Source organism: Apium graveolens, chromosome 5, assembly GCF_009905375.1.
Source record: "Apium graveolens cultivar Ventura chromosome 5, ASM990537v1, whole genome shotgun sequence".
Classification (NCBI taxonomy): Eukaryota; Viridiplantae; Streptophyta; class Magnoliopsida; order Apiales; family Apiaceae; genus Apium; species Apium graveolens.
Window position 1 is genome coordinate 259,224,535 of NC_133651.1, and position 11,246 is coordinate 259,235,780.

The 11,246-nt window shown below is 31.9% G+C and overlaps 1 protein-coding gene across 1 annotated transcript; it reads right to left on the minus strand.

The window, feature by feature from the left end:
• Window positions 1-5,372: 5,372 nt before the first annotated feature.
• LOC141660895 (uncharacterized) lies at window positions 5,373-6,071 on the minus strand. Its single transcript, XM_074467876.1, has one exon. It carries the CDS (start codon window positions 6,069-6,071, stop codon window positions 5,373-5,375), a length of 699 nt encoding a protein of 232 aa, XP_074323977.1.
• Between the last annotated feature and the right edge of the window lie 5,175 nt (window positions 6,072-11,246).

Genomic DNA, 11,246 nt, shown 5'->3' on the forward strand with positions numbered 1-11,246 from the left:
GTCAAGATCTACAACTACTCAAATTCTGATATGAATACAGACTGAAGTTGTTATCAGAAGTTAAAGTTGGTAAAGCTTTAAGGACTGTAAGTTGTAGTCATCTAGTCAAATTCTCATGCATTTGTACTTAATGTTTTTGACATCATCAAATATCTGTTAACTTGTATATTATGCTAATTTACAAGTTGGGGGAGATTGTTAGATATATTTGATAATGTCAAGTCTAATATGATTTATGTTTAGTTTTCAGATTTTACTTAAACAGGACAAATCAGTACTTAACTGAAATCAGCACTTATACTGAAGTCAGAACTTAAGTCATTAGTACTTAAGGTTCAGAAGATATCTATCGGAAGATAATATCAGGACTTAAATGAAACGTTCAGATAAGGAAAGCAGCTGATTTACAGGAAGAGAAGATCGAGACAAAACATAAGAAGAGATATGCATGAAGATGGAATTCTATGAAGAATAGAATACTTGGAAGAAAAGATATTTGATTGATATATTCTAGGAAGCAGAATTATATTCCATATCAATTAGCGATTATCTTGTAACTGTGTAGTATATAAACACAGACATAGGGTTTACACTATAAGTGTTATCAAAAATCGAGAAGATTATTTTCATTGTAACCCTAGCAGCTCTCGTGATATTTGTTCATCACAGAGAGAGGACAGTTCCATACTGTAACAGAGTTTATTGTTTTGAATAAAGTTTGTTTTCTGTTACTTGAGTTATTAAAGTTCGATTTGATTGTGCTATACACTGTATTCACCCCCCTCTACAGTGTTGTGACCTAACAGGTCACGCAATACTTCATACTGCTAATATTGTTAGGATTAGACCAACTTCCTACAACCAACATTCTCCGCTACAACTGGTACTTGGTCAAGTTCCTAATATTTCTCACTTCAAAATTTTCGGAAGTGCTGTATATGTACCGATTGCTCCACCACAAAGATCGAAGATGGGAGCTCAAAGAAGAGTGGGTATCTACGTTGGTTTTGATTCCACATCTATAATTAGATATCCGGAGCCTCTAACCGGAGACTTATTTACCGCAAGATATGCAGATTGTCATTTTGACGAGTCTATGTTTCCTCCCTTAGGGGGAGATAAACATTCAAATAAAGTTAATCCTGCCATAACATGGAATGCATCAGGATTATATTTTCTAGATCCACGTACCGGTCAATGCGAACTTGAAGTTAAAAGAATTATTCATATGCAAAATATCCCAAACCAAATGCCTGGCGCATTTAACGATTCTTGAAATATAACTAAATCTCATATACCTGCAGTAAATACTCCAGCTAAAATAGATATACCAATTCAAAAATCAGATACAAAAGAATTGGTTACAGAATCAAAGCCACGCCTGAAGCGTGGTAGACCGGTCGGTGCAAAAGATGTTGCACCACGAAAAAGAAAAATAAAGAAAATTGCCCCTGAAGTGGCACATGCTCCAGAAGAAGCAAATACCCCCGAAGTGGTATTATCTCCTGAAGAGATTCCAGTCCCTAAAGATACGGGGTTAAACAATCACGAAATCTCAATAAATTATGTGCATAATATGAAATTATGGGATCGAAGTAAAGCCATAATCGATGATGTATTTGTGTATTCCGCAGCATTGGATGTAGACATAAATTCTGATCCTAAACCACAAAGTGTGGATGAATGTCGTCGAAGAAAAGACTGGCCAAAATGGAAAGACGCAATCCAAACAGAATTAAATTCATTGCGTAAAAGAGAAGTATTTGGACTTGTTGTCCAATCACCAATCGGTGTGAACCCTGTTGGAAATAAATGGGTATTCATAAGAAAACGAAATGAAAAGAATGAAATTATTGTTGGACTTTAATCGCAGCGGAAGCATGGTAAAACACTTTTACACATATAAAATTCAAATAAAAGCATATAAATCGTGATTAAAACATATTAATCGATTACTAACCTTTAATAGCGATCCAAAAGCAGCGATCGGAGATCCTTAGCAGCTGCTCCTCAAACGTGAAGCACTCCACCGGTATCCACCAAGAAAACGATGCTAAGGAGGAGGAGGAGGTGGAGAGAATTAGGTTTTTCTAAAAATTTTGGGTTCTAAATAAAAATAGGGTTTATAATAGTATATTTATAGGCAAAATTTTCAGCTGAAATTTTCCCATAAAATATTATTATTATTAACCCTTTATTATTCACATTAATAATTAAAACATCTTTTAATTATTAATCCTTTTTCTAAACACTTTAGAAATAATTCTCTCTCTTGATTTAATTTTCAAAAATTAAATTCTTAATTAATAATATTAAGAACTTTTCTTAATTAATTTATAATCAATTAAATCTCATTTAATCAATTATTAAATTTGCCAATTAATTATTTATTTCATAAATAAATAATTATTAGTCATTATTAATTAATTCCTCCACCATTAAATCATTCTCTTTTATGGTGTGACCCTGTAGGTTCAGTATTAAGCCGGTAGTAGAAATAAATAATAATAAAACTATTTTATCATTATTTATATAAATTCTCTAATTTATTAAATATGATTAATTAATTAATCATATTTATTCTACATCGTGAGGGATACTTCTCAGCATATCGCGACTATCCGGATAATACGAATTCACTGCTTAGAATACCAAGAACCTATTCAGTGAATAGTTACCGTACAATTAACTCCTTCTACCCTCCAATGTCCTGATTAAATACAAGGCATGGATCTTGTGTCAAGCCTATCTAATTTAATCATTTGCTTTCCCATTTACTATGCTCAGTTTTATGTAAATTAGAAACTTCTTTCTAATTTCATTCACTCTGGCCAGAGATTCCTGAACTAGCATAAGTGGATCAGCCTTGAACATTCTCTTCCTTCACTGGAAGGGGTAGATCCTTTATTGATCATACACTATCTTCGTGTACAAATTCCTATACCCAGTAGAGCCCTAATAATTGTCCCTGGAGACTAAGAACTAAACCAAAGCATAGTTCAGTGTACACAAGATGACTATGATGACCTCAAGTCTAAGGATACTTGTACAACTATCACTATGTGAACAACTGCTGACACGTGAGTGAACTCCATCAGTTGTTCAGCTGTGCGAGTCATGTTCAGTGAACTTATTCTATAATAAGCACCTACATACTAGCTATAGTGTCACCACACAAATATCTATGAGAACAGACATCCTTCATAATGAAGCAAGCATAGTATGTACCGATCTTTGCGGATTATTAATTACCAGTTAGTAATCCTATGACCAGGAACTATTTAAGTTTAGAGTTATCATCTTTTAGGTCTCACTATTATGATCTCATCATAATCCATAAAAAGCTTTACTCTAAACTATGGTATATCTTATTTAAACACTTAAATAGATAGAGTCCGTAATAAAAACAAAACAAGTCTTTTATTAATATCAATAAAATCAAAACAGATTACATAAAAAGTTATTCCTAAATCCTCATACATGATTGGACTTAGGACATATCTCTTTCAATTATGAGATATAAAGTCCGACTTGTAGCATAAGGGTTTTCTCAAAGGCCTGGAATTGATTATCAAGAGACATACTCGCCAGTGATGGATGGAATTACTTTTTGTTTTATATTAGGTAAGAAAAATTGGAAACACGTCTTATGGACGTTGTTACTGCATACCTATATGGTTCACTTGATAGTGAAAATTTTATGAAAATCCCAGAAGGGTTAAAAATGGATGAGTTCAAGAAACCTCGTCATATATACTCCATTAAACTTCAACGATCATTGTATGGGCTGAAACAATCTGGTCGTATGTGGTATAACAGACTAAGTCGTTATTTACAAAAGAATGGGTATATTAGTAACCAAATTTCTCCATGTGTTTTTATCAAAAAATCATAATCTGGTTTTGTGATTATCGCTGTATATGTGGATGATTTAAATCTTGTAGGAACATCTACTGAGGTTAATAATGTTGTCATATACTTAAAAACAGAGTTTGAAATGAAAGATTTTGGAAGGACAAAATATTGTCTTGGGATACAAGTCGAGCACTTGTCAACAGGAATTTTCCTCCACCAATCCACATATACAGAAAAGGTTTTGAACAGATTTTATATGGATAAATCTCATCCATTAACTACTCCAATGGTGGTTAGATCTTTAGAGCCTGATAAAGATCCATTTCGACAACGAGAAGACGATGAAGAGGTTCTTGATCCTGAAATCCCATATCTAGGTGCAATTTGTGCACTTATGTATCTTGCAAATAATACAAGGCTAGATATTGCATTTGCTGTGAATTTATTGGCTAGATTTAGCTCTGCTCCGATGTACAGACATTGGAATGAGATCAAACATATATTTCGTTATCTTCGTGGAATAACAGACTTTGGATTATTCTTCACGGAAAAATCAACATCTCAGTTGATTGGATATGCAGATGCTGGATATTTGTCAGATCCTCATTTTGGTAAATCACAAACTGGATATGTATTTACATATTGCGGTACAACCATTTCCTGGAAATCCACGAAGCAAACTACCGTGGCAACCTCAACAAATTACTCAGAACTCATTGCAATTCATGAAGCCAGTAGAGAATGTGTTTGGTTGCGATCTATCATCAAGAATATTCGGGAATCATGTGGATTACCAGACATCACTAGAAGTCCTACCATCATGTTTGAGGATAACACTGCATGCATTGATCAACTCAAGGAAGGATATATCAAAGGAGACAGGACGAATCACATTTCACCAAAATTCTTCTACACTCATGAGCTTCAAAAGAATGGTGAAATTGATGTACAACAAATTCGGTCATGTGACAACCTTGCTGATTTATTCACGAAATCATTACCGAATTCAACCTTTGAGAAATTACGCCAGAACATTGGAATGCGTCGACTCAAAAATTTGTTCAACAAAATTCAGAGAATGATTAGTTTTTTCAAAGGGAGATTGTACTCTTTTACCTTCGTCAAAATTTTTATCCTACTGGGTTTTTCTTTGACAAGGTTTTAACGAGGCAGTCTATGATCCATACCACAATGACAATCAAAGGGGAGTGTTGTTAATTGATTTGCCATGTGGTCAAATATTGTAATAGTAGGGCTAAACTTTAGAAGTAGAAATTTTGATAATACATTAATTGCTTTCATAATCTTGGTATATGTAAAACTTGCACCAAACATCCTAATACATGCTTTCTATCTCTCTTCGATTCATTCTTTCCCTCTTAGATTTAGTAGCCCCTTCTAATATTATTAAAGCTAGTATATTAGAACAAAATTGAAATAAAAGCAAGAAAATAGTGCGAAATTTTTACAGCATATTAACCATTACTCATTACAGTTTTACAGTCACTAGTTAATTCTTAATAAGGATGAACATTTTTACTCAACCCACCGCCACTAACATTGGTAAAAAACCCAACTAACTCCGGCCGGTATGGCAAATACGACTTCCTTTTCTCCTCGGGATTACAACCCTTCTTTTTCAAATACACCTCATGAGACGACAGCGTTTTATCTCCCTTCTTCACCTTCTTCTTCTCTTCAACAACCGCCTTTTTCTCCGACGAGCTTTTTCCGGCACTCAGCTTTTTCTCCGATGAACCTGAACTCTTATTCTCGTGATTGAAAAAGACGTACGCGTCGCGTCCGTCACTATTACTCCTCTGCATATACTCTTTGAATCTCCAAAGCTTCGAAAAACCTGTAGAATTACTCTTCTTCGACATCTCCGGCGATTTCGTCCACGCGTAGTACGGTCCTGTGGCGATTCGATCGATTTCGTCGGATTTTCTGGCCGGAGACTCGATAAAAACGTTGTCCACCGGCGGCCGTACAGGTAAACTCAAATCATCGTGACTGCATAGTAAATTCAGGTTGAATAAAGGATAAACCGGCCGGATCTTACCGTGCTCGAACACTTCGTCGGCAGAAATCGGCGATGAATCTCCGCCGTTGATCGCGAATGTAAAGTCTTCATCTTTATCTTCTTCTTCTTCTTCTTCGAGTTCTTTGTGAGTTTTCAATTGCAATTTATCTATATCGGAGAGATTTGAATCCATTTCGCTAGAGTAATTGTTGTTGGAGTGGAGATCTGTAATCATTTGCATCTGTATATATGTGTGTAAATGTTTGTTGGGGACTTATCAGGTAATATGTTGGGGATAAGTATGAACCAGTGGAGATATGTATGTATGTATAGAAATAAAGATGAAATTATTTGTCAATTTATATTCGGTGAGGCTGGTGAAAATGACAACATCGATTACGTACAGCAGATTCTTAATCTTTATTCAATTATTTCATTTTATTGTCCAATTTGTCATTTGCAACGTCATGTTACTGGAGGACAGTTACATCTTGGTTTCGATTTTTTATAAGTAAAAAAAACAATGGTAAGTAAACAAAGTATTTTCACTTTTTTTGAAGTTTTACTTCCGATTTTTTTAAAAACATTAGTATTAATAAATATAAATTTTACACATTTTTACTTCAAAATTTCCACTGAAGTACTTTACACCTCAACCTTATTTTATCAATGTTATTTAAAATTTATTTTTTTTCTCATGAACGCATGACATTGTAACTAAAATTTCAAAATTGATTTTCTGAATAAGTTTTAAGCTAAATATATAGAAATACACAGAAATTATTGTAAATTCTTTGTGTTGGTGCTGAAAATGATTGAATTTGTTGCCCGCAAGGGTTGACTCAATTAATTAAAGAGAGATCACTATATCGTGGGTCATAGGTTCGAATCTCACGAAAGAATAATTTATTATTATATCTGCTGAGCCAATCACGCATCCGAAAAATAGCAGACACGGATTTTCTATAATAAAAAGGAAAAAAAAAGAAGAATGATTGAATTTTCGTATTACACTTTACTTAATGCAGATTGCAGAGTTGTTTGCTTACGGCCAAAGTATTACCATGTCATGTGAATTGTCTTCCAACTTCCAAGTTTATTTGTCCTTTTCACGCGGGATGTGACATCCATTATGTCAATGTAGTATTGGCCTCCTTGGTCTCGTTTCAGCTGTAACTCAATTGTGTGTTTTGGAGTTTCTTGTATTAAAAATAGTATTATTTAGTTTAATATATTTCTCATTGAACAAAAAAAATTAAATTTTCATGATTTCTTATAATTTTAACCAAGTATATGAACTTAATTATCACGATTGGACAAAAAAGTTAAAGTTTCATATTTTTCGTAATTCTTATAAATACAGGAATTTAATTATGAAGTTCAGTTATAACCATGACGAGTTACTCTCTTCGTCCTTTTCATTTCTTTACAGTTTTTTCGAGAGGTCTCATTCATTTCTTTACATTTCAAAATTTATTAAAAATAATCAATGAGTCCCACAATTTCCTCACTTTTCCTCTCTTTAAACACTACTTTTATTCCACTATCTTTTTTTTATACATTAAAAATAATTGGGTCTCACCACTTCACCCACTTTTCTTTCTCTTTTTCACTACTTTATACATATTTTATAATTTTCGCACCCCATCATTTTGATAAGAAATCAAAAGGACGGAGAGAGTATATAGTTATCAAGTACAAAATCATTTTACAGTAATATTTATCAAAATTAATTACGTAATAACTACTTACATTATAATAAACTAGAGATTAATATTTTCAATTATGGCGTAATCGATAAAAGTAATATAATTTGACAAAAGTTCAAGTTCTTGCATAATTATTAATGAACCAAACGACCGGAATATTTCCGATTCCGAGAATGATATGTACCGAATTTTAGTGTTTGAACATCATGTTTCACTTTATTTTAATTTTGTGATATTAAAGAAAAATCCTAATACGGGTATTACTTTTAAACATTAGGATTTTTCATATTAATGATAGTATTTAATTTTAATTATTATAATTTTAATAATTTAATTATGTAGTAAATTTTTTAAAAAATTGACAAAATATAAAGTATATTATACTTTATTTTAAATAGCTATAATAAATTCATTTATATTTATAACACTGAACAAATTTATAATTTAAATCAGGTCGCGCTAGAATCTAGATTTACTTTATGCTTACTTAAAAAATCGGAAACACCAATACTAAAGCTATTTAATTTGATTTGAATATTTTCTAACCTTTTTTTACTTCATTAATTTGATTACGCGAAAATAAAATGGAAGTGGTTCGAATTTCCGAAGGCAAGAGTTAGGTAGGTAGTTGTAGTTGTGCGTCCAGGCACTGCTACTTCATACGTGTTGGTTGGCAAGTATTAGTTCGTCGTCCCCAACTGAGCCCATCATTCTTATTATAAAAAACTAGTTAGACTTTTACAAAATTTCTCAAACATCATACTACCTCCGTCCCAACGGGATATATACATGCCCTATTTACATATATTTCGAAACTTCTATAAATATAGTTTCATAATATTTTTTTTAAAATTTTTTTTTCGAATAAAAATTTAAACATAAAATTTTTATTCAGAAAAAAAAAATTAAAAAAAAATTGTGAAATTATACTTTAAACGAGTATTGAAACGCATGCCAAAAAGTATGTATAGAATTCAATGGGACAGGGGGAGTAGTATTTTCTAAAATGAACGGCCCAGATTAGCTCCTTCTTGATCTAACAGTCCTGATTTAATTCGTTTAAAATGATTTTTATGAAAAATTAATTTTATTTTTGCAAATTTTATTTTCTAATTTCACAAGATAAATGTTGTAAAATAGATAATAATTCACAAAAATTTCACAAAAATTCTCACATACTCTGAAAAATGTACTAAATATTCTAGATGGATGATTTTATTTATGTGGTAAATTAATTTTCTTTTGTACTTATATTCTTTTATTTTACGATTTTTTTTGTAAAAATAGATATTAATATATAAAAATTCGAAAAAAATTATGTCATGCTCAGAAAAGTATAACACAAATTTTAAAATTATTTTCATAATTTTAGAATCAAATTTTAATTGGTTTCCATCTTTTTAACAGAGTTTTGAAATATTGAATATTTCAAGGCCATGCAAAACTGAGACTGATCAAAATTTTAATTTCCTTTCACCTGAGATATTTCAACATGGTTTTTAAAGTAAGCCATAGACATTTTTATATAAATTTATTAATGTCTATTTTTAAACAATTTTGTTGCAGAGAAATTTAAATTTTCAGGTACGAATACTCTAGAAAATCCGCTTATACACCAAATTTGAGTATCTTGATTTGAAAATCATATAGATATATTTCAAGTGAAAAATTAATTATATATAAAAGAATTTTCATATTTAATTATTTTGGACATTCCAACATTCCCAAATGCAAGCGTAATTTGACGAATATTTCGGAATACAACGATTTTGTGACTATGTCGGCGATATTATTTTTTGTATCAACATCCATTAAAATATCACCTTTGTTGACGTGATCACGAAGAAAGCGATGTCGGATATCTATATGTTTAGTACGACAGTGAGATACCAGATTTTACTTAAATTGATCGCACGCGTATTATCACACAATATAGATATTGCATCAAACTTAATCATTTAGTCAACTAATGTTTTCTTCATCCATAATATTTTTGCACAACATTTTGCCACCACTATCTATTCAACTTCTGCAGTGGACATGGATAAAGAATTTTGTTTCTTAGAAAACCAAGAAACTAAGTATCCACCGAGAAACTGACAAGTACCACTAGTGTTTTTTCTATCGATTAAATTACCTGCATAATCTGAGTCGGAAAAGCATACTAGATCAAATGGTACTCCTTTTGGATACCAAAGGCCAAGTTCAGTGGTGCCTTTAAGATATCTAAGAATCCGTTTAACTACGGATATATGAGATTCTTTATGAGCCATTTAAAATCTTGCACACTTGCAAACGCTATATTGAATATCTGGTCTACTAGCATCTATATAAAGTAAACTACCAATCATACCACGATATTTCTTTTTTTCAACCAATTTACCAATTTCGCCTGCAATTAATTTATCTGAAGGAGACATAGGAGTACTAATGGGTTTTACATTTTCCATCTCAAATTTCTTAAGCATTTCCTTGCAATACTTAGTTTGAGATATATGCATGCCTTCTTTAGATTTCTTCATTTGCAAATCTAAGAAGATGTTTAGTTCTCCCATCATGTTCATTTCAAATTCTTTGCTCACTATTTCTGAGAATTCATTACATAATGATTCTTTGGTGAAACCAAAAATAATGTCATCTACATAAATTTGAACAAGCAAAAGATCATCATCTTCATACTTTGTAAAGGGAGTTGTGTCGGCAATTCCCATTTTAAGTCCAATATTTATTAGGAATTTTCTCAACCACTCGTACCAAGCTCTCGGAACTTGCTTTAGTCCATATAAGGCTTTGTAGAGTTTATACATATATTTGGGATGTGTTAAATCTTCGAAATCCCGGTGGTTGTCTTACATATACTTCTTCTTTTAAGACATCATTTAGGAAAGCCGATTTAATATCCATTGATAGACTTTGAATCCTTTATGACAAGTGAAAGCTAAAAACATTCGAATTACTTTGAGTCTATCTACGGGAGCATAAGTTTCATCATAATCTATTCCTTCCATTTGTGTATAACCTTGAGTAACTAGTCTTGCTTTATTTCTTACCATGGTTCCACATTCGTCTAATTTATTACGAAAGACCCATTTATTTCCAATTATGGAAGTATTAAGTGGAGGTGGAACAAATTCCCAAAACTTTACTTCGAGAGAATTGATTTAATTCATCTTGCATTTCAAGAATCCAATCCTCGTCCAATTGATCTTCTTTAGCCGTTTTGGGTTCTATTTGTGATAGAAATGCTAAGTGACTAGCAATATTATGGACTTGAGATCGAGTTTGGAGATCTTTTTTAAATCTCCTACGATATTCTCAATAGGATGATTTCTAATTAGAGGTATTTCTTTAGGTAGTCCATCATCAATCTCAACTACTTCAAGAGGATTATTAGGAACAATTGTTCCATGTTCAAAACTTTCGACTTGTCTAATAATATTTTCAACATTTTCTTGACAATCTTCTTTTGAACTTTCTTCCTCTTCAACCAAATCCTTAAACTTTGAGAATGGTTTTGATTCATCAAATACTACGTTCAATGATTCTTCCACCATTAAAGTTCTAAGATTAAATACACGATAAGCCTTGCTTGTCTTTGAATAACCTAGAAATACACCCTTACTTGACTTAAGGTCGAATTTTGTTAGATAATCTTTTGT

Coding starts and splice junctions, on each gene's coding strand:
- LOC141660895 (XM_074467876.1), bottom strand. CDS start 6,071: ATGGATTCAAATCTCTCCGATATAGATAAATTGCAATTGAAAACTCAC.